Source organism: Physeter macrocephalus, chromosome 1 (genome assembly GCF_002837175.3).
Source record: "Physeter macrocephalus isolate SW-GA chromosome 1, ASM283717v5, whole genome shotgun sequence".
NCBI lineage: Eukaryota > Metazoa > Chordata > Mammalia > Artiodactyla > Physeteridae > Physeter > Physeter macrocephalus.
Window position 1 is genome coordinate 36934994 of NC_041214.2, and position 24621 is coordinate 36959614.

Below are 24621 nucleotides of genomic sequence, written 5' to 3' on the forward strand. Positions count from 1 at the left end.
AAGTCCAAGGTCAGTCCAAGGAGGCCAAACCTTTTCCACACCCCTCTGCTCAGTTTCAGAAGAGGGCAAGGGGTAGGTTAGGGCCCTCTACCACCCTTTCGCGGGGGATACTGCTCTGGCCAACCCCCAGGCAAGGATGCAACTACTTTCAGGGGGAAAACGGGTCCTCTGCTTCTCTGTCCTCCCCAAGAAGCATGGGCTGGGCTAGACCCTGGGAACAGCCATGTAGGAGCGTGGGGAGAAACCCTCCCTGGTTCAGAAGCTCCTCCCCAGCAAGGAGATGGGTATGGCGACAAGCTACGCCCCACACGTGCCACTTCCTGCTTAAACTGGACATGGCGAGGGATGGGTGAGGCATCAGCTTGTGTGTGAGTGCGTGTCTGGGGGCCACTAGGCTGTGTATGCGCACATGTACAGGGAAGACACAGGCTCTGTGAATCTGCCAGGGTGCCCAGGATGAGCTGCAGACTTTTGCCACTGACGCCATGAGTCGCCACAGGGCCCTCTGCTCAGAACACACCACACACCTTTTCCTTTTAATCTGTTATCATCTAGCAGGCCCAGGCCCAGAAGAGAAAACATTCCCTTCTTCCGCCCTCCCTCCCCAGTACAAAGGCCCTGATCTCAGGCAGGTTCCACGGGTTCATGGAGAGCAGCCTCTAGGGACGAGCTGAGAACTTAAAGCGTGCAAAAGAGCCAGGTTCCAGCAGTCCGAGGTTCTGGAGGGCTTCCAGCAGCTGTTCCCGTGCATTTCCAATAAAGGTATTCTCCAGGAAGGCAGGCAGGCCTCCCACACCATCCCGCAGGGTATACAGGGGCACCCGTACCAGGCCCAGCACCTGGGAAAGGAAGGAGACATGAGACTCTGGAAACGCAGGGAGCTCGTCCAGCCAGATCTTTCCAGATCAGAGGTCTCACCCCTTTATCAGTCCAGCAGAACCAGGCCTGCGGACGCACACCTCTGTGGCCCTAGAGGGCCCAGGTCTTTGCAGACAAATGACCCAGGTCATGCTCTCCAGCTCCACAAAAGCTAACCCTTCCCACATCACAGTAGTGGCTCCTGCCTCCGGGATGCACCCTGGGCCCTACGCCAGTAGCCCTCAAAATGTGGTCCCCGAAGCAGCCGCATCAGCACCACTTAGGAACTTTTGAAACATGCAATTCTCAGGTCCTTCTACCCCTCGCCCACTGAGCCGGCAATTCTGGGAGTGGGGCCAGTAATCAGTTTCTATAAGCCTCCCAGATGATTCTGATACCCACCAAAGTTTGAGAACCATTGCCATACACAATGTCCCCCTCTCCCCTCGCCTAAGTGCCAGGGTTTTCCCACAAAACATCAGGCCACTTCTCCTACACAAGAAAAACAAGGGCCTAAGGTGCAACGCCTGCCACTATCAAGGGGGAGTAGAAGAGTGACTTGGATGGGTGTGTTCTACAAAGACAACTGTAGAGGCTTGTGAAGTGGGGAGGGGGTTAGATCTTTGCAGGGAGACCAGGTTGGCTGCAACTAGTCACCCAGACCCCAACTACACGAGGAAACTGTGGGGCAGGCCTTCGGGCGCTGGAGGACGCGGGGTGGGGTCCTGGGCTGGCCCCACCTCCAGCCCGTGGTCCCGGGCGCGCGGCGCGCCCATCTCCACCGCAGTCAGCTGCTCCAGGGTCAGGCACTTGGCGTAGAAGTGCGCCACGACGCGCGGCCGGGACCCGGCGTGCGAGCTGCGGTAATCGGCACGCTCCACCCGGAAGGCGGCCGCGGCCTCGCCCAGTTCCTCGCCCAGCTCGCGGTTCAGCCCGTCCTCCAGGCTGCAGTCCCGCAAGTCCACGAAGCCGCCGGGGAAGCCCAGGCGCCCGTCAAAGCGCATCTGCATCTGCGGGAGAGGGAAGCGGAGATGGCCGGGGGCGCCCAAGGCGGCGTGGCCGCGGGGCGGGGGCGGGCGGGGGCCGGGAGCGCCCCTTCCTCACCAACACGGCGTAGCGCAGCGGGATGCGGCCGAAGAGCAGCCCCGGGTCCGGCGCGTAGAGCAGCGCGTGGCATGCGTGCCGCCAGCCCGGCCCCAGCTGCAAGGCCTCCGCCAGCTCCAGCCTGCGCATCCCGGCCATGACCGGACCTCCCAGCTCGGCTGTCCAGGGGACCGACGTGGGTAGCGGGCGGGACGGCCAGGACCAATCCCTGCAGGGCCCGGCGGCCAGGACCAATCCCTGCAGGGCCTGGGGCGGGGCGCGGCCGTGGGCCCGGGCGGCAGCCAATCAGAACGGGGCGCGGCGGCGGGTATCCGGCCCCGGGAAGCCTAGAGCCAAGTGGGACCCGGGGGAAGTGGGCCTTGGCACGGGCAAGGCTGCAGGCGTGGCCAGCTCCTGGACGCGGCGGAAGACCGTTAATAGTGCTGACGTCACAGTCTAGCTCTAGGGGACTTCCCCAGCCGGTTGGGAGAGCTGGGTCGTGCGAAGAGGTTTGCAGGCCGAGTAGAGTTTAATTATCTAATTAGGGACGCGTCCTGGGAGCCACACCTAATTGGTCTGGATGGTACACGAAGCCCGGGGCCTGGGGTGGGGTAAGGGTTAGCAGAGTTGGCTTCCGAGCCGCGGCCTTCCCTGGGTGGTGGGGACAGAGGAGCGATGGGTGTTAGAGCCATCCTGAGTGTGACACTGCGGGGACTCAGTAGCTGATTGTCGGGGGGACTTTGCCAGGATGACGTCAGGGTGGATGGCGCGGTCACTTTCTGGGATGGGGATTATAGGAGGAGGGTGAGCAACGATAGTGTAGTTCCGAAATTGGGGGTGACAATAGGTGGTGCATAGGATGGCCAGACCCACGAGATTTTCCGGGAAAGGGTAAGGGAGGAAAGGGCTGTGGGTGAAACCCTGTAGGCACAGGAAGGAGAGAGAGCAAGGGTCAGAGGTAGAAGTGCCCAAGGCTTTCTAGACTTTACTGTCACATACGCTCAGACCACTGAGCTGTGAAGGAAGGTGGGGAACCGTGCACCCCCAGGGCAGGGGACTCCTCAGGACCTGATGCTGAGTGAGGAACAGGGGTTCAGAATCCCTCGCCCCAGGCCTCCCCACCTTTTCTCAGGCCCTGCACTCTGTGCAGGTCGTCTCTCCTCAAGAGTCAATATTTATTACACAAAGGAAAGGAGGAGGCAGCTTCTCGAGAGGGGCTGGGCTTGGAGTCACAGCCTGTTAGTAACAGCACGTGATGCGAAAGAGCCCAAGAACCCACCCAGACACAGGCTGGCGATCTTAGCAAGGCAGTCAGTTCTCTCAGATCCCAGTCTCTCATCTGTTAAGTGCAGAGTATTCCAACCTATTAGGGATGTTAGAGATTTAAAGCACTTAGAACAGTGCCAGGCACAGCAAATGTAGCCATCTGTGGAGTCAAGGGTGGGGCAGAGTCTTATGTTAAAGCCCTGCTGGCTGGAACTGAGCCACACTCACCAGGCCTCAGCATGGGGGGCAGGGGGAAGGTGGGTCGAGTGAGACGTTCCTGGCATCATCTTTCCTAGCTTAGTCTTCTGAGTAACATGGCAGAGATGGTTATCTACTGACAACAGGCAGCTGGATCGAGGTGATGAGACTGTAGGTGTGACACACTCATTCCCCTCTTAGAGTTCTAGGGGGCCTGGAAATGGCCCTGGTTAAACGATTAAACCTTGCAAAAATCTCATAAAAACTGCCAATTCCAGAATGTAAATTGGTGCAGCCACTGTGGAAAATAGTATGGAGGTTTCTCAGAAAACTAAAAATAGAGCTGCCATATGACCCAGCAATTCCACTCCTGGGTATATATCCAAAAAACAAAAAATAAAACAACAACAAAAAACAAACACTAATTCAAAAAGGTACATGTACCCTAATGTTTGTGGCAGCATTACAATTGCCAAGACATGGAAGCAACCTGAATGTCCGTTGACAGTAAAAAAGAATGAAATTTAGCCATTTGCAGCAACACAGATGGACTTGGAGGATACTGTGTTAAGTGAAATAAGTCAGACAGCAAAAGACAAATACTGTATGATATTACTTATACGTGGAATCTAAAAGATACAACAAACTAGTGAATATAACAAAAAAGAAGCAGGTATGGAGAACAAACTAGTGGTTACCAGTGGGGAGAGGGAAGGGGGGAGGGGCAGTATAGGGGCAGGGGATTAAGAGGTACAAAATATTAGGTATAAAATACCTACAAGGATACATTGAACAACACGGGGAATATAGCAAATATTTTATAATAACTATAAATGGAGTACAACCTTTAAAATTATGAATCACTATATTGTACACCTGTAATTTATATAATATTATACATCAACTATACCTCAGTAAAAAAATAATAAAAGAAAAAAGACCTGCCACTTCCAGGGTTCCACCCCAGACCAATCGAATCAGAATCTCTGGCAGTGGTGCTTAAGCGTAAGTGGTTTTTATATGTGTTTCAGGTGACTCTAATAAGGAACCAGGGCTGAGAACAGTGCCCTAACCCTTACCCCTAACACTCCAAAGGGTTTCTTGGTTTCTCTCCTAGAAGGGTTTCCTTGAAGGATTTAGGGTCAAACATGCACTTTCCAAAGCTTCTGGCTGTTGTAGTTTTCTTTTATGGTTGCTTGAGGAGACTTTTAAAGATGGATTCAGCTATTTCTAAGGCAATGTGAAAAACTATGAAAGCAAGGCAACATCTCTACAAGAAAATGGAGACCAGAGCTTTTTCAGGATGAATGAATATGGAAGCCCTCAAGACCCTCCAATCTTGCCTCCTCTTCCAAACTGCCTCTGCCTCTGCCGGGGGAGCCCAGCCTCTACCCTCTGCTATTCCACCTCCTGAGGCAGACTGCCTAGCAGTCGGGGCTGAAGGTAGAGAGCTGAGCCATGTGCCTCCAGAGATGCTGCAAGTTCAAAACCAAAAATAGCTCAGTGTTTAGCCTCAGAGGATGCTAGGGAACATATTCATTATTTATAAGATAATGAGGCAAGGAATTAAGCGTTTATCCTTTTTATATGGGCTCTACATCAGGGTAACCAAATAGTTGATATGGGGAGGTTTTTCTTTCTATAGAGAATTCCAGTTATTCAGAGAAGAAAGATGGAGCCAATCAAAACTTTGCTTTTTTTTTTAAACTTTAAAGAATTAAGAGATCCTAGGAAATGATCATCAATGGCTGCTAACATCACTAAAATGATGGAAGAATGCACCACCTATGAAATATTCTTGCCAAAAAATTGAATTTGAATCTAACCACCATATTATAAGAAATACAAAAGAACATCTTTTTCAAATATCAGGAAGAAGCTAGAATGATCCAGGTGGTAGTGGATTAGAGTTGGAGACATCAGTAAGAATTTGTTTAGTTTAGATACAGATGGTTACATGCAGAAACATTTTTGGATAAGTGTATATTCAAGGGTTATTTCGTACACATATAAATTTCATTTCTCTGTCAGCTGGGAGGGCCTAGAAGCAGCAATTCCCCAGGAGCAACAAGCACACCCAGTGCCCAGATCTTGGTTTCTGTTACCATTTCCCAATAAAAGGAAACAAGACTCCTTGGAGAAGTGCTGATTCAGGCACTGGGGCAGGAAATATACACAGTGGATACATGATGAGCCTGGAGCATCTTGTGATGCCAGAAAATAAGGAAGTGCACTGAAAATCCAAAAATCAATAATGAAAAAAAAAAAAAACCCCACCCACATCGATGGGAGTTTGTCAAAGGGATAAGGACACAGGAGCCAACTCAAGAGCTAAAGAGCTCCCTACAGCTAAAGCTGAAACAGTCTGGGCAAGAAAATAAAGCAGTATTGGATTATAACCCAAAGGATGAAATAAATCTCTACGGGTCTATACTGATCTAAATCATGAATAAGTACATAAATGGGGGAAAAGAAGATCTCCCATGCGGAAGCAGTTGAAATAATTTATATAGGAGCTGTGCCCTGAATATGGTGAAGTGTAACTGCCAACTCCTTCAGCGTGGGCTGCTGGGAACAGCCACTTCTTTCCAAAGGGGGCATAATGGAAGGGCGTACGGGTGGGGCCTCTGCCAGGTGATCTAGGGCAGCATCAACAGTGGTAAGTCCTGTGGGTGGTATGCACTCGTGATATGATGGTAATTATAGGGGCGACTGCATGAACTGTCTGGGGTCTCTGTACTGTCTTCACAATTTTTCTGTAAATCTAATACTTCTAAAAAAAGTATTTTTAAAAAATATCAGGATGATGCCATCTAGACTGAAGGAAACTACGAAAGAAATGAGCTGGTTTCTTCAATAAATGAATTACATGGGGAAAGGAGATAGCGGTAGAATCTATACATTAAAAGATTGAGGAGACATATCTAGTGAAGGGATTACTTGTATCCTAATCTGAAGAAACAAAGTGGAGGATATGTGAATATTGAGTGGATATTTGATATATAGGAATTATTGATCATGCTTAAAATGTGATAGTAGTATTGTGGCTTTTTACAAAAAAGAGTCTTTATCTTTTATAGATACATGCTGAAATATTTATGAATGATAAAAAATTAGCCAGTGAGGTGGTAATGGGTGAGACTATAAATAAAATAAGATTGGCTACGAATTGATCATTTCTGAAGCTGAGTGACAGTTCCCTAACAAGGGCTTATTATATTATTCTCTTTACTTTAATATAGTTTGATGTTTTTCGTAGTAAAAAGTTAAAAATAAAAAGCACTTTGACTTCTCATGAAGTTAAAGGTAAAGGTTATAATTTACAGTTGAATAAAGCTTTGCGTTTCACAAAACCCTTTCATAGATAGGATCCCTTTTGGTCCAGGAGAGGGAGAGAGAGGTGAGGGTCTGGTCTCACTTTTCAGGCAAAAGAGGACTGCAACCAGCATCTCGCATCTGTTAGGAAATTTTACGTCATCCCACTTAATGCTCATAAAATTTCCCAGGTGTTTCAAATGCAGAGCCAAGATTAAGAACCACTGATTTTGAAGAGTATAGGAATGGGAGAGGGAGGGAGGGAGAGGAGGTGCTACCCTCAGAGAGCTGCCAGCTAGAGCCTGTTGGTGTTTATCCAAAAGGACCTATGGAAAGTGTTAGATGCTGCTGTTATTATTTTTCAGGCATTCACATACCTGCAATTACATCCAGCAGCCTTCAAGGAGGTGGCATTCTACAGAAGCCAGCCCTCTTCTTGGTTATTTGCAGGTGCAGCATCAAAAATATCCACGGCTGTGTTGTCTGGAGCTCATTAGGTGGATCCATTTCACTAGGAGGACAGAACTTTTCAGACACCTCCAGTTCATACCTGGACCTCTCCCCCTGAGTACCCCACAAATGCCTCAAGTCCAGCACACCCAGGAATGAGCTCAGTATTTCTCCCCCACCTGTGTCTCCTGTAACCCCACCTCTGTGTATGCCCACCGCCTGCCCAGCGGCCCCTGGCTGGAAACCTAAGAGCCTCACCAACACCCTCTTACTTTACCCACCCCAGGCAGCCCTTGCCCCTCAGCTCCCTCTCATTGTCTCCACGCTCCATGCCCTGACTCATCAGATGAAGGTCAGGCTTCATCTTTGCTCACCTGGACTAACCTCCTAACTGCCTTGCTGTCCTGCCTGTCTCACCCTTTTCAAACCTGCCCTTCACAAGGTCTCAAGTTACAGCTTAAAGTCACGCCCTCTTCAGGTGCTTCGCGTTTCTAAGGGATTCTTGCAGAGCAAACTCAACAGCTCATGTGAACTTCACCTTCCGTATTAGTGATCTGTTGCTGAAACATACTGTAAAATGTAGTGACTTAACAATAAACACTTCATATCTCAGGGGCTGAGGGTCAGGGACAGGGGTCAGAAAGGGCTGCAGTCAAATGAAGGCCTGACTAGGGCTGGAGAATTTGCTTCCCGGGTGGCTCACTGTCATGACTGGAAGTTAGTGCTGGTGGCAGAAGCCTCAGTTTCATGCCATATAGATCTCTCCATGGGGTTGCTTGAGTGTCCTCATGACACAGTAGCCGGCTTCTTTCAGAGTGAGGGACCCAAGGGAAAGCAAGATGGGATCCATGTCTTTTATGACCTAGTTTTCAGAAATCATACATGACTGCTACAGGATTCTCCTGGCCATAAGCCCACCCCTGATGCCACGTGGGAGGGAGTTGCATAGAGTAGGATACCTACCAGAGGTGAGGACCACTGGGGCCATCTCAGAAGCCGGCCACACACCTTCCTCTCAAACCTGCCGTGGTCACCCTTACACTTGAACCACCAGCACAAAAAGATGGCACATTCCTGGAACCCACAAGGCTTTGTGTTCTTCATGTCTATAAGATCTTTGTCTCCTTTCTTGCCTGAAATATTTTCCCCAGCTTTATTGAGGTATAATTGACAAATAAAAACTGTATGTATTTAATTGATATACACATACATTGTGAAATTACCACAATCAAGCTAATTAACATATCTATCAATCACCACACATTTTATGTGTGTGGTGAGAACACTTAAGCTTTACTTTCTTAGCAAATTTCAAGTATACAGTAATACAGTATTATTAACTATAGTCACCATGTACATAAAATCTCCAGAACTTATTCATTCCATATAACTGAAACACTGTACCCTTTAACCAACTGTCCCTGTAAGTTTCCTGCTCCTGAGTGATCACTCAGCCAGAACAAGTTCAATGGCCAAACTCAAGAGTCTGAGGGTAAGAAAATACTCTCTTCCCATGACAGTGGGAAGAGCTACGAAGTTAAAAGGGAGCAGTCAGCATCCAGGGAGGGGTGAATTGGAACCAAAAATTCAATCAGAGAAGGAAAAAGCATAATATTTTGGAAAAAAAAATGTTCTAGCTGTTGAAAGTTTGTCTCCCAACTAAACTTACAAATGTACTTTGCAAATACTCTGTTGGAGTCAAGCTGTCTGTTCTGCATAAATGTTAACAACTCCGGTACTCCTATTTATGAATATATTATTTCATAATGTATATTTGTTGGACTAAATTTCTGAATTTCCTTCTGGAGTTAGGGGAGAACTGAGCGTCCTGAGGGCACTGGGGATGCTGCTTACTCCGGGGTCACACAGGTGGGTTCATGAATGTGAAGTGCGCTGAGGCCTGGTTGGGGGACGCAGCTGGTCCTCAGCACAGCTCGGTTGCCTTTTCAGAGCTGCTTTCTTCATGGCCTCTCAGCTGACTGGGAGCAAATTTTTAATCAGATGCTGGCTGAAAATGCCTAAAAGTGTTTACTTTTGGGGTGTGTTTGCATGTTAGTACTAGAATCTTAGCCGCCTAAGGAAGTCTTCAGGGATGAATCTCCAATGATGGGAGATCAGGCAGCCTGACAATAATTCCTCCTCCAAAGTTGAGAGCATCTTAACAGAGTTTAAAGCATACCCACACATTACGCGGAACCCCATGAGCAATTTCCCACGATTCAACATATGAGATAATCTTGCCTATTTTTTATGGCTATCTTCAGACAAAGGCAGGACACTGAGACTCAGAGGAAATGACTTGCCCTGGATCACACAGTAAATGGCAACAGTGGGGCCAGAATCCAAGTCATCTGGGAGCAAGTTCAGTTTGTTTTCCTTACACGAAGGAAGATCATTTTAAAACACTCTTTGCTGTGTGTCCACCCCTGCCTCTCCCCCGGTCCCCTCTCTCTGTCTCTGTCTCACCCTTTCTCCTTCTCTTCCTCATTTTTCATTCTTTCTCCTTTATCATCTTGGTGGCCTGGCCCCCTTCCCTTCTGACATAGTAGTTAACACACAATGAGTTACCCATCATCTTGAAAGAGGAGCGGGGTATTTCCATCCCCCACCCCTTGAGTTACTGTCTGATTTGTCTGCCCCCTTTATCCTGATCCCATATAATGGACCTAGAGCTTTCACTCCGGCCTCAGCCCCAAATACATTAAATAATTAACTCCATCACTTTCCTTTGTGTGCCTTATCTCTGCATCACCCAAAATAGCTCGTGGCATTTCCTCTGCATAAATAGAAAGCAGAAAGGTCAGTTGGCATTTGTGAAATATATATATTTTTTACAAAGCCGAGAGCTTGCAGGGCTTCTTTATTCCCTCATTCCTGTGACTGATTCATAACAAGCAACATCCTAGCTCTCCAATTCCTCAGCTAGTTTCCACTCACCATCTTGCAATTTGGTCAGTGATTAATACCCACACTGAGTATGGCTGCAGGACAAAGCATTTTCCCAATGGTAAAATCAAAAAGGAATTTTCTAGTCATCTTAAATCCTGTTCTGCCGCTCCCAGTGAACCAACTAGAAGGTAAACACAGTGAGTTTCTTTTATAAGACATGGAGCTCTGATCCAAGATGGTGTTTCTTCTTAGCTTTCCTTTCTTTGATGCCTGATACAGTGCACAGCACAAATCCTGGAGGATAAGGTGTTTTCCTTCTGCACCTGTCTTCCTAGCCATGTAGGGGACCAGAATAGGCCACCTCCAAATATGCCACTTTGGCATGAGGATTATTTTGAGCTGAAAGTAGTTAAACAGTAGATGCAGGAAGAGCCCTCTGCCTTCCCATGTTCTGCCTAAATCATACATTTCCCATAAGAAAAGCACTCTCCCTGTACCAGGGAGGGGAGAACGTTCTCATCGCTGGAGACGGGGCACCAACGCTGAGATGAATCTGTACAAACAGACCTACTAACTCAACCCTTATCTTCCATCAGCTTCCCCGTGTGTCTCCTAGTCACTGCCCCACAATTTACCCCTCCTCAGAGCTCAAATCTCTTTTCCTTTGTTTTGTCACATCTCCACAAATTGATTACTGCTCTTTCATCAAAACAGTACATAAGCTGTCTGGCTTGTTTCTCTGGTGTTTTCACTTCTTTCTAGAAAGCACCCGCCTCACCTCCCCAACCCCGTCACATGCCATGTAAAAACATTAAGATCAAATAAAACGTGTATCCTTTTTCTCCTGCTGTCTGCTGTCAGTTTATTTTGTAGTCCCCATCTACGGCACCTAAGAGGGTAGAGGAAGTCTTTTCTTCCTTCCAACATGTTCTTAAACCAAGGGTGTTGTTCCCTGGACATGTTTATTTGTTTGTGAAATATTTGAGAATCTAGCTATTTCCTCTTTTGACCCAGCAACTCACCCAAGTGTCAGGGAGGAAGAAATTTCCCCTCCGCCCCTGTAGAGTTCTTGTTGTTGGACTAGTAATAAAACTAACACCAGGGGGCTTCCCTGGTGGCGCAGTGGTTGAGAGTCCGCCTGCCGATGCAGGGGACACGGGTTCGTGCCCCGGTCCGGGAGGATCCCACATGCCGCGGAGCGGCTGGGCCCGTGAGCCATGGCTGCTGAGCCTGCGCGTCCGGAGCCTGTGCTGCGCAATGGGAGAGGCCACAGTGGTGAGAGGCCCGCGTCCCGCAAAAAAAAAAAAAAAAAAAAACAACTAACACCAGACGGATTAACAGGAGAAAAAGAAACATTTTAATTCATGTGCCTGAAGGTCCCATAGAAATGGGACTTAAGAAGTGGGACAGCTTTTATACTTTTTAGGCAAAGAAACAATACATTTGTGAAGAACTGACAGGACAAAGAAACTTCGTTTTGGGTGCCCAATTAGTGAAGAATCTAAACAGAGCTTGGGCTTGGGTAGTAAACTAAAAGAAGTGGTAAGGTTTGTTTATACAGGCTTCTCTACCATGTTCCCTACCTCTGGTGATAAAGGTGTCCTTCTTCCAGACGCAAGGGAGGGCACCTTTCATATAAGATTTATTTCCTGCTTTTCAGGGAGACGCAGGAGGGTCAGAGTTTCCTTGCATCCGCTGTTTCCCAAGAAACTTTAATTCAAAATCATCAATCTGTCGTGGTGGCATAATTTTGGGCTGCCCACCCTGAGCCCCGACACAAATATTCTGTTCTAACATGAAAACCATCAGCAAGGAGATTAGAAACTTTTGTTAACTTGGGTGCTACCCCTCTTCCAGATGTAATTGAATCTGTTTGGTCATAAAAGGGCATGGGAGCTACAGAGAGCTCCTCCTGGTGGTGAGGGCTCTTCCTTGTTCGCACGAGGGGCATGTCCACATCTGTTCCCCTCAGCAGGGTGGTCACGTGTTCCATCCATCCCGGGCTTCCCAGGGCAGACCTGGCTTTCAGTGTTCCCCCCGGCAACAGCCACAGTTTCTGGATTTTGACGTGAGCAATGTGCACAAGTTCAGAATTCTGCTACGTCTCAGATCCCACCTGCAGGGAAAGAGGGCAGAACGGGCATCTTTGGCTTTGGGAAGAGGCAGCATGAAGATCTATGGTGGCCCTCGTACTGGGGTACAGAGGCTGAATCTCAGAGATTGGGTTTTGGGTGAAATAGAAAAGAATAGCTTTATTGCTTTGCCAGGCAAAGGGGGCCACAGCAGGCTAATGCCCTCAAAATTCTGTGTCCCGACCTGGAGGGGGTAGTGAGGAGTTTTATAGTAATGGTTCAAAGAGGGCGTGATCATCTCATGGACATTTTTCTGATTGGTTGGCGGGGAGGTAAGTGGGAGTCAGCTTCATCAGCCTTCTGGTTCCAACCAGTCTGAGGTCTGCATGCTTATGGGCAGCATACAGTTAACTTCTCCCACCTGGTGGGGCCTTCAGTATCTGCAAAACAGCTCAAAGCTATTGTTATGTGTATCTCTTGAGGAGGAACCAGGACCCTGCCCCAAGGCTGCACTGTTGTTTCTTGGCTGCTCCTCCCTTGTCTCTGCACCCCCTCCCTTCCCTGATTAGCAACTGTTTGAACCTGCCCTTTGGAACCCAGGGAAGGTCAGGGAGGCTGAATGAAGCCTATTTCCTGTAATCAAGAAACGGGGACACAGAAAGGCTTTCGTGCCCAGGAGCCCCACAGGGTCCTGCTCGGTTTCAGCCCTAACACCTCTTCATAGGGCACTGGAGTTGGAGGGAACACAGAACAGTGATGTTCACAAGCCCTTGATCATTGAAGTCATGGCTCACTTGGGTCCCCGTGATTCCTTGGGTTGCTGGGCAGAGGTGGGAATGAGGCTTAGAGCACAGCCACTAAGCACCCTTGTCCTTAAACTGACCCCACCAAGTTCCCTCAAGTTAGTCACACTCACCTTTTTCCTCTCGATTTTGAGAGTATTCAGTGAGACATCTGGAGTCTTTGGGCTCTTCTTCCCAATCCTCAAACCACCTTCAGAGATGTAAGCGAGATGAATTATGCCCCAACTAAGAGGAGACAAAGTTACTGCTCCAGTGAAGGGAGGTGGGGAAGAGGGTAGCAGAACAATGGTTCTGATTGTGGTCCTCACGCAGGCAGCGTCAGCATCACCAGGCACTTGTTAGAATCGCAAATTCTTGGGCTTTGACCAGATCTTTTGAATCAGAATTGCTGGGGATGGGCCGGTAATCGTTTTTAATAAGCCCTCCAGGTGATTCTGATGCTCAGACTTGAGAAACACTTGCCTAAAAGACCGTGCATTGAACTGGGGGCACAGCCCCATCCATAACGGGCCAATAAGGCAACCAGCCCCTCTGTCTCAGTGTCCTCAATCTGAGGCAGGAGCCGAATAGTGAATCTCAGTGCTTCCTTGCACCAGATTCACCCAGGAAGCTTGGTAACGAAAGACAGGCTTTGGTCCCTTATCTCCCCAGAGAAAGGGAGGGGATTGGGACTGGGTATTGATAAAGATTCTCTCCTTGACCAGTCCTGGAAGCCCTCTTTTTTTTTTAAAAAAAATATTTATTTATTTATTTATTTGGTTGTGCTGGGTCTTAGCTGCAGCATGTAGGCTCCTTAGTTGCAACACGTGGTTGTGGCAGGTGGGCTCCTTAGTTGTGGCATGTGAACTCTTAGTTGCGTCATGCATGTGGGATCTAGTTCCCTGACCAGGGATCGAACCCGGGCCCCTTGAATTGGGAGTGCAGAGTCTTACCCCCTGTGCCACCAGGGAGGTCCCTGGGAGCCCTCTTTTGACTACTTCTCAACCTTGGGCCCTGTCTTCAGCCTGGTAAGTCAGTTTAGGGAGAACCCCCCACCCCTGATGTCTGATCACCTGGTCTGCCTCCAGCAGGAACCCTGTTAGGTCAGTTTAGCAACAATCCCCCCTGCCTTGGATGTCTCTCTTAGTAACCTTCTACCTTGGATCCCCACCAGTGCCCCCACCCGTCCTTGGCTGTAAATGCCCTGCTGTCTTTGTCACATGAGGAGGTGAGTCTCACCTGTCTCCCTACTGCAATAGTCTTGGCACCTGGTCCTGAATAAAGTCTTCCCTATGGATGTAACAAGTGTCAGAGTAACTTTTCCTTTAACACATTTTCTTAAATGTGTGCATGTGTAACAAGCTGCTCAAGCAGGTCTGATATAGCTCCCTGGTCAGAAACCCACATGCACTGTGGTTACTAGCATGGGCCCTGGAGTCAGACAGACCTGGGTGAAACCTAAGCTCAGCTTCTCGGGACTGTGTGACCTGACTGGTTACCTAACCCGAGCATCGTCAGCTGCAGAGTGGGGAATTTCTCTCTCTATCTCTCTCTCTCTCTCTCTGGTGAAAAGATTGAATGAAGTAAGGTCCTTACAGTAGTGAGCACAGCACTGCTCCATAATAGGCAACAAACAAACCAAGTCTTAGCTGCTTTAAGTAATAATTATCCTTAGATGGATGTGCTACATTCAATAGGATACTTCTGGATAAGGACAGGGTAAAATAGGTGATTTATTTTGTAACTACGGAAAATATATTTATTACGAATAAAAGTCTTCAATACTCCATGGATGAGTCTGGGGAATAAATCACAGAAAGGAATCACTTTATCCTTACACATATGCCCTTCTTGCTTTTTAAGCATTCAAGGGCAAAAGCAGGTCAAAAGCAGGTCACCTGAGACAGGTACATCTGACCCATGGGCAGCAGCCCAGCGTGGCCGAGGCTGGGGTCCAACACCCTTCAGGGGCAGGTGCCCACAGACCGTGGAGACCCAGAGCAGTTGGGCACTGAGCCTGTCCTCCAAGTGGAAACGGTGAAGAGCAGGTGCTTCTCCCAGGCCAAGGTCAGGGTGGTCCAACCCCGCTGGAAACCCCAAGGGCACACAAGTGGGAATGCTTTTCAGGAAGCCAGACTTGACCCATCTCACAGTATAGACCCAACAACACTAACTAGCCCAGGTTTACTACTCCCTAAAGGAGTCATTCCGTTTGACAAGGGATTGAGAGTAGAGACAACAGCTCCAGCTCTGTACCCAGTTCCCAGAGCAGAGTCCAGCATACGTGCTGACGGATGCTCACAGGCATTTGTCCACTTGAAGCTGCTTGTTTCTGACATTTGCTTTGCGATGGCTCTGGAGAAGAGTGGCCCCTTCTCCCCTTGTGATCAGCAACTGCTCCTCAAAGTAGAGCCACTGGTCAACCTCAGAACAGTCACTGGCTTGAGGCACGACTGTTTCCAGAGCCGCCTGGACCTCTGCCTCGCTGGCTCTCTGCTGCCTTGGTCTCTTGAGGTAACTGTAGACCTCCTCAAACACCTCTGCCCCCAGCTTCTGCACAGCTGATCTGCCAAGCAAGTTAGGAAAGAGTAAGAAGTGTTACATATTGAGATCACTTTCAGCCCTCCGTGTCGCGGGTGGTTGAACCTGGGGGTGCGGAACCCGAGGACACAGACGGCCGACTGTGCTGCCATTTAAACGAGGGAATTGAGCATCCGTGGATTTTGTTATCTGTGAGGGCGGAGGTGAGGAGTTTCCTGAAACCAATCCTCCGTGGATTCCGAGGAACAACTGCATTTTAAAAGCATTTAATACACAGATAACATTGTAACCCTGGGATTTAGAGAAAAACAAGACCTTGAACATTCAATATTCAACAAATACTTCTTGAATGTTTATTACACGACAATTACCCTTCTAGGAACGATGAATACAGCATTCAACAAGTGAGGCAAATTCCGGCCTTCATGGAGCTTACCTTCTAGGGCACTGGTCCCCAACCTTTTTGGCACCAGGGACCGGTTTCTTGGAAGACAATTTTTCCACAGACGGGGGTGGGTGGGGATGGTCCAGGCAGTAAGGCGAGCGATGGGGAGTGATGGGGAGAGGCAGATGAAGCTTCTGTCGCTCGCCTGCCGCTCACCTCCTGCTGTGCGGCCCCGTTCCTAACAGGCTGAAGCCCGGGGGTTGGGGACCTCTGTTCTAGGGTAAAGAATAAACAGGTAACTAATAATATGCATACATAATAAAATAGGTGGTGCTAAGTGCAATGAAGAATAAAGCAGGGTGAGAGATGGAGAAGGTGGGTGGACAGGGCAGCCCTCTCTGAGGAGGGGTCGTTGAGAGAGACCCACAGGAAGTGAGCCAGTATTGGGGGGAAGAGGTGAGGGGACCTTGAGGCTAAAATGTGCAGGAGAAATATCCAGAAGGCGAGTGTGTCCGGAGTCAGGCAAACAAAGGGAAGAGGATGGTTGGGATATGAAATCAGAAATAATGATAATGAGAACAATCAAATGATAATGAGGAGAGAGAGGCAGAGGAGGGGAGAAGAATAGTCCTATTACCCACCCGCTAGGCACTTTTCTACCCACTTACCCTTTACAACAGCTCTGTAAGGGAGGCATTTTTTAAAATCCCTATTTTACAGATGAAGAGACTGAGGCTTAAAGGCTGTGGTAATTTGGCCAAGCTCCCACGGAGGCCAGCGCTCACTTCCATACTTGCCCCAGTCCTGGTCCATGTGGAGCCACAATCTGTGTTATAATCATATTGCCACACCTGGAATGTTTATTTTGCCTCTGTTTCCCCTCCTCTCTAGCCAGGGTCGCAAACTAAAGGCTTATGGGCTAAGCTTGGCATGGGATGTGTTTTTTTCCATCAGCACCATGTTCTATTTTCTCCTGTTTTATTCGTATTTTTTACACTTGAATGTGAAAATCTTCAGGCTGGGCCTGCCCTCTGCACTCTCTATTTTCTGCGTCTTCTTCACTCACCTCTCTCACTCCTGACCATTTTATCCTAGGCTGTGTCCACCTGCCTGACTCAAGGGCACTCCAGTGTCAAGAATTTTGTCTTACAGTTCACAATTGTTAATGGCTCCATACTGCTCCACCGAATCTGTGTGCCAACACTTTCCTAATCACTCCTCCACCATTCATTTAGTTTTTTTCCCACAATAACACCATATGGACGCCCTTAGGAACATAGCTTTTTCACTTAGGTGAATCTTTTCTGGCATCAAACTTCTAGAAGTGGAGCTAATTACATAAGTGTGTCCACCCTGTGAAAACTCATATATACACTTATGATTCATGCCCTTTTCTGTATATGTATTGAGTTTGATTAAAAAATAAAATATTTTGGGCTTCCCTGGTGGCACAGTGGTTGAGAGTGCGCCTGCCGATGCAGGGGACACGGGTTCGTGCCCCAGTCCGGGAGGATCCCACGTGCCGCGGAGCGGCTGGGCCCGTGAACCATGGCCGCTGAGCCTGAGCGTCCGGAGCCTGCACTCCACAACGGGAGAGGCCACAACAGTGAGAGGCCCTCATACCGCAGAAAACAAACAAACAAACAAACAAAAATAATAAAATAAAAAATAAAATATTTTGTGAGAACGGATTAGGTTGATGTGTATACAGTCGTCCCTCAGTATTGGCAGGGGATTGGTTCCAGGACTCCCTGCAGATAACAAAACCCATGGATGCTCAAGTCCCTTATATAAAATGGCATAGTATTTGCATATAACCTACCCACACATCATCTCTAGATTACTTACAATACCAAATATAATGTAAATGCTATGTAAATTATTGTAAATACAATGTAAATGCTATGTAAATTGTTGCTGGTTTGCAGCAAATTCAAGTTTTGCTTTTTGGAACTTTCTGGAATTTTTTTTTTCAAATATTTTTGATCCCCAGTTGAAGTCACGGTTGCAGAACCCATGCATACTGAGGGCCAAGTATAAATATTTTTATAACTTTAACTGTGAATAAATGTTTCTTTATTCTTCATTTCAATGGATTTGGTGAAAAGAAAAATCAGAGGTTGTCTTTTGTTTTCCAAAATTTTTAAAGCATTACTGCTAGACAGTAATGATGGTAATGTTGATAATAACATTGAAGGCATTAATCACAGATGCTTTCATTCATTTTTTATGCTTTTGTTGTACAGTAATATTCAACCTTGTAATCCCTAGAACACAAGGATCTGGGTTAGGTATTGTGGCAGATAAAAAGAAGAAGTAATTGATCCTGCTATAGTTTAGAGGCTTGTAATTATAATGCAAGATATATGCATCTTAAATTTTAACTAACATTTTTATAGTACTTCAGAACTTGCAAAATGCTTTTACATTTATTATCACAAATGACCCTTGTGAACTAGGTAATACATTGAACATTTATCTCCGTTTTACAGATGAGAATAAGTAGGCTGACTTTCACAAACTAACTTGAACTTGAACTCAAACACAGGTCTTGGAACTTCAAGTGCTGGAGAGATAAGCAGCCCTAGGGCCCCACATCCTCCAGCTTGTGTAGGTTTCCCAACTCTGCCAAGAGATTATCAGAACCAATCCCAGGATGCCTCACATCCCTAGTCAACTCAGCCACTCGCAGAAATCCAAGCTTTCCTTGCTGACATGTACCAAACCATGGCCAGATCCTACCACTTCCCTGCCTCACAGACTCGTATAACATTAGGGTCTGATCTCTTCTCTACTCTCATTCATCAAGTTGTGTATAATCTGTCTCCTGCTTTCTTCCACCAACCTGCTCTGTCTTGTCCACAGTCTGTCTTAGCCACTAGGCTCCCATCACACCTACCTCCTTTCTGTTCCTTAAATACAACCCAAGCCTTATTCCCACCTCCAGGCCTTTGCACTAGCTGTACCCTCTTCCCTGAAATGCCTTTCCCTTTGATCTTCACATAACTGCCTCCTTCTTGCCATTCAGATCTCAGCTTACATATCTCCTTCTTGGAGAAACCATCCTTGACCACTGAGTCTAATGGATCCATCCAGTTATTCCACAAGATCACATTACCTGAACCATTTGCACAGCACCTATCACTCTCTGGTATTTTTCTTCTATCTTTTTGCGTATATTTGTTTACTGTTACTCCCCTAATTACCCTACTCCCCTAATTAGCATACAGATTCCATAAAGGAGGGACTCAGTACCTAGAACAGGACCAGGCATGTAGTAGGTGTTCAGGAAATACTTGGGGAATGAGGGAACAACCCAGACAGCCACTAATTATCATCAAATAGTGTCTCATGAAAGTTTACTGTTGGGAAAATCAGGGAACACCCAGTGCAGGAGAAGGGGGCACTGTGACAACTGGAGGACTGTGGGTGGCAGCCAACCGTGGGAGCAGCGGGAGACCAGTGAGGCGGCCTGGCAGGTGTGGAGGATGCGCGAAGAAGAGGGTGAGAACCACATGAACACAACATTAAAGAAATCTTAGAATGTAATTATTAATATTAACCATTGATGATAAAGAAGCCCCCAAATGTTCCCTGAAAAACGTAAAAAATAACTAACAGTTCTTGAGTTTCCTCTGTGTGCCAGGTTCCATTCTGAGCATTGTCTCAGATCATCCTTTTAAATCCTCATAACAACAGTATGGATAGACATTATCGTTATTCACATTTTACAGATGAGATAGAGGAGGGTATTAAATAACTTGCCCACTGCCACCTAGATTTGAAGTGGTGGAGCTGGAATGTGAGTCCTAGTAGTTTCACTCCAGAACTCATTCTTCTCATCACTATGATATGGACTTTGGATTCAGAGAGACCAGAGTTGGATCCTGGCTCTCCCCTTTCACTGGCTGTGTGATCTTGGGCCAGTTATTTAACCTCTCTGAGCCTTGGGTTTTTCATATTTAAGTGGAGGTTACACACACACACACACACACACACAGACACACACATTTTAGCAGAGTACCTGTCACCTACCAGGAACCCGATGGCCATTGTTTTTACTATCATGTACATTACTGTTGCTTTCCCAATGGTGAATTGCACAGTAATCCTATTTCAGTTTAACTGGAAGCTTCAAGTAATTTTGTAGTTCTACTGCCAGTTAAGACACTATTTTAGGGGACTTCCCTGGTGGCTCAGTGGTTAAGGCTCCGCACTCCCAATGCAGGGGGTGGGGGTTCGACCTCTGGTCAGGGAACTAGATCCCACATTCATGCCACAACTAAGGAGCCTACGTGCCACAACTAAGGAGCCCATGTGCCGCAACTAAGGAGCCCACCTGCCGCAATTAAGGAGCCCGCCTACTGCAACTAAGACCTGGTGCAACCAAATAAATTCAAACAAAAAGAGATACTATCTTAAATATTTCTATCTTTTCTAATTGAATTTGAAAAAAAAAATGACATAAAAAGCCTGGTGGGGCTTCTCTGGTGGCACAGTGGTTGAGAGTCCGCCTGCCGACGCAGGGGACACAGTAATTTTGTAGAAGTAATCATGAAAACCGAGTTTAGCAGAAAGCATTAAGAAACACAGATTATTCTTCAGACACAGTTTAAGGAAACTTGAAAATGATTTTACAGAATATAAAAAATTCCTGCACATCACATATGTATGAGGCATTGCAGGAATAGAATGGTGCCATGAGCTTTCCCTTTAACACCTCTATCTTAATGATCACTGGTGCTAACAAGTACCAGGAAACTTTACGAAAGATGGATTTCTTACCCCTTCTCTCCATGTCTAGTATGTCAAATGGCTGTCTCTGAATCTGGTGGGCAGAGACAGGACAGATCTCTGCACAGAGACAGACGACTGCATTTTCCATGCTTGGGTGACATGTGGCACCCCCAGATGGGATGTGTGACTTTCAGGCCCTTTGTGAAAATGGTGTTGCCTTCTGCCCTGTGCCCTGGGCACAGATTCTTGTTTGTTGGGTGCCCTGCTATAGCTAATCATTGCTGGAAGGGTTATTTTATTTGTGATCTAAACATCCTCTAGTAAATGTAGATGAATAAACTGTCTAAAAAGCAAAATCCATCTAGGTATAATTTATGAGACACACATAATATATAGGGCATTGAAAGGTTGAGAGTAAACAAATCTTAAAAAAAAGACATGCCAGGCAAATAATAACCAAAAGAAATCTGGGGTAGCTATATTAATATGAGACAAAATAGATTTTAAGGAAACAAAAGCATTATTAGAATAAAGAATGCCACTAGACAATGAAAACCGTTCAACTCACCAGGAAGAAATAAAAATTCTAAACTCACATGCATCTAATAAAGTAGAATCAAAACACATCAAGCACTGCAGGGAGAAACTGTCAGTTGCATCCTCATAATGTAGGATTTCAATACACCTTGCTCAGTTATTGATGGAAAGCATTTGAAAAATTAGTAATAGAAAATCTGGATATACTTCATAAGCTAAATTTAATAGATATATATAGGACCCTCTCCATCCTGATGATTAGAGAACCTACACTCTTTCCAGACTCTCACGTAATATTTACAAAAACTGACCATATACTAGACAACAATTCAAGTCTCCACACATTTCATATAATTGATTTTATACAAGATCTAGTTATCTGACCACAATACAATTGTTAGAAACCTGTAACAAAAATATGGAGTAAACAGTTCTGTGTTTGTAAATTTATTTATTCTAAATAAATTGTGGGTCAATCAAGAAATTAGGCATGCCATTAAACAAACTCATTTTAAGCCAAAAGAAAAGTGACAGGTGTGCTAGCATTGTAAGATTGCAGCATAAATTTACTTTGACACTCGGAAAATAGGCTGTAATATTTTTGCAATGATGTGTTCCAGTATTTTAGGAATCATAAAATAGAAAATTCTATTTAAGGGGACTCTCTTGCTGTTATCTAAGATTTGGAAAGAGAGGGGAGTGTTCCCTGTGCTGTTTAAGGGGAAAAAGGGGGTTCTAGGTTTGTTTTTTCAAAGGGAGGGGGGCAGGAACCATCCCTTTAGTTAGGTGGATATCTCAAATAAAAAGAACTTACGGGGCTTCCCTGGTGGCGCAGTGGTTGACGGCTGGGCCCGTGAGCCATGGCCGCTGAGCCTGCGCGTCCGGAGCCTGCGCTCCGCAACGGGAGAGGCCACAACAGTGACAGGCCCGCGTACCGCAAAAAAAAAAAAAAAAAAAGGAAAAAGAACTTACATTTTCAAATGAAAAAAAGTATATTTTAATCCTTTTTCATCTATTTTGTCCTATGCTTCATATCCTTGATCAATTTTATCCTCTTGTTCAAAGTATTTTAAGTGTTTAAGAGATCCTAAATATCTTAGTCCAGATGGTTCATTTACAGGCTGGTTCTCTTTGGGCTGGATCACCACCCTGCCCAGGCCAGTGGCAGACACAGGGGAGCTGAAGGAAGCCTCCCACGGTTCTAAAGAAGCTCCAGCTGCCTGGAGAAACCCCCAGTATATACATTTGGCTGATTCTCCAGCTGAAAAACTCCATTAAACCACAAGGGAGCACTTCTGCCCTCCCCTGCCTAGCTCCTCCAAACTCAATCTCTCATCCTCCAAACTCCTTTACTGACCTCTTCTCATGTTTACTTGCTCTTTGTAAGCAATATATTTATCATATCTATTTATTTTCCCATCAGCTATTGATTGCTCTGTGTGCCCTCTATCTCTCCCTCAGGGGCTCTAAAGAAGAGGTCTGTGTCTGTGTAGTTCTATAAGGATGGCAAACAAAAATGTCCTCACATTTTAAATGTTATTTTAGTTTGGAAGCCATCTCACACTTAGAGAAGAGTTACAGGTATAGTTCAAAGAACACTTTTTTGACTTGAACCTTTTGAGAATAAGTTGCTGACCTGATGCCCCTTTCTCCCATACTTTGTGTGTATTCTTTACAAATAAAGATACTCTCTTACATAATCACAGACCAGCCATCAAAATCACGAAATTACCACTGATATATTACTGTCATCTAATTCTCTAATCCATTCATGTTTCCCCAGTTGTCCAGTAATGCCCCTTATAATAAAAGGATCCGGGTCAAAATAATTATGTTGCATTTATTTGTCATGTCTCTTTAATCTCCTGTAATGACCTTGACACTTTCAAAGGTTTGAAGCAAGTTGTTTTGTAGACTGTCCGTCAATTTGCATTCTCCTTGCCCATGGGACTTACCAAGTCTAGCTATCCCTCCTTTTACATATTGGCCTGAAAGACAGGAGCAGAGCCTTCTATTACCTCAGGGCATTCTTTGAGAGCTCCACCTGCCCCCCTTCAAGAAGGTTCTCTTTTCTCTAGAGTCCAAAAAATGCCCTGGTGGTAATAGTATCTTGGTGCCTAGTTCATGATTCCTCCCTAAAGCTTTGTTCCCAGTGTCCTGTAAGAAATAAGGGATCTCCTAAGGGAAAGGAAGCAGCTTGTGAAGTAAGTTTCCAGACATTCAGGAAAGAATGCCCTGAACATTCTACCCACTTGATATCTCCACCTGAATGTCTGGTAGGCATCTTACAGTTATCACGCCCCATTGAATTGCTTATCTTCCCTCCAAATCATCCTAGTGCTGCAGCCTCGCCCACGTCTGTTCATGTCAGTGCCTGCCTTCCAATTTCTCAGGTCACAGACCTTTAGGTCATCCTTGATTTGTCTCCTTCTGTCACACTCCAATGGTCCACTGTCTCTCATAATCAGACCAGTTATTAAATCCTATTGGCTCTCACCATTTCCATCACTACCACCCTGGTCCAAGCTGCCATGCTCTCTCACCTGACTGCTTCAATAGTCTCTCAATTGGTCTCCTGATTCTACCCTCACTCGCCTATAGTCTGTTGTCAACTCAGCAGCCAGAGTGACCCAGATCCCTTCCTCTGCTCAAAACCCTCTTTGGGGCTCCCCATCTCACCCAGAGTAAAGTCAAGGTCCTTCTGGTGGTCTAGAATATCCTGAACGATCTTCCCGCCATACCTCTGCAAACACATCTCCTCCCTCCCTCCCCTCACTCACTCCTTTCCAGCTACACTGACCCCCTTGACCTTCCCTGAACACACTGGGCACATCCCATGCCAGGGTCTTTGCACTTGCTGGTCCTTCTGACCAGAATGTTCTTTCTCCAGATATCCATATCTCTTTTCTTCATCCTCTCCAAGTCTTTGCCCTGGTGTCATCTTTTCAGAGACCTACCCTGACCACCTTCTTTAAAACTGTAAACTTTACCCCAATTCTGCACTGCCAGTCCACCCTCCCTGCTTTGTATTTTCTTCTTAACATTGTTACTTTCTACTGTACTCTGCTTTCCCTTTATGATTTGTCAATCACCCCATTTGAAAATAAGGTCCATAGGACAGGGATTATTTTCACCCCTTTTGTTCACTGATCCCACTGCTTGGAATAGTGCCTGGCACAGAACAAGTACACAATAAATACTTGTCAGATGAATGAATATATACCTTGAAAGCCAAGTAAGGAAGGAATAAGGTGATGTTATACAATTTTATTTTAAAATATTTGCATCTGAGGTGGGGATCAAGGTGGTGAAGTAGGAAGACTCTGAGCTCACCTCCTCGCATGGGCATACCAAAGTTGCAACTACTTACAGAGCAACTACTGCTGAGAACAACCTGAAGATTAGCAGGAAAAATTTCCCACAATTAAAGATATAAAGAAGGAACCACAATGAGCTGGTAAGAGCGGCAAAAATGGGTCCAGTCATATCCCCTGGTCGGTGACCCACT

The 24621-nt window shown here is 46.4% G+C and overlaps 2 protein-coding genes across 2 annotated transcripts in view; both read right to left on the reverse strand.

Annotated features, from left to right (window-relative positions):
- Positions 1-506: 506 nt before the first annotated feature.
- NUDT16 (nudix hydrolase 16) lies at positions 507-2118 on the reverse strand. Its single transcript, XM_007123338.2, has 3 exons — positions 1963-2118; positions 1599-1868; positions 507-839 (listed from the first exon to the last, which is right to left on the reverse strand). Exons 1-3 carry the CDS (start codon positions 2098-2100, stop codon positions 660-662), a joined length of 588 nt encoding a protein of 195 aa, XP_007123400.1. The 5' UTR covers positions 2101-2118; the 3' UTR covers positions 507-659.
- Positions 2119-15300: 13182 nt separating this feature from the next.
- Positions 15301-24621, reverse strand: part of NEK11 (NIMA related kinase 11) — a 263068-nt gene continuing 253747 nt past the window's right edge. The window contains 1 exon segment of the mRNA XM_024115178.3: positions 15301-15479. Coding sequence (XP_023970946.1) covers positions 15301-15479 — 179 coding nt within the window.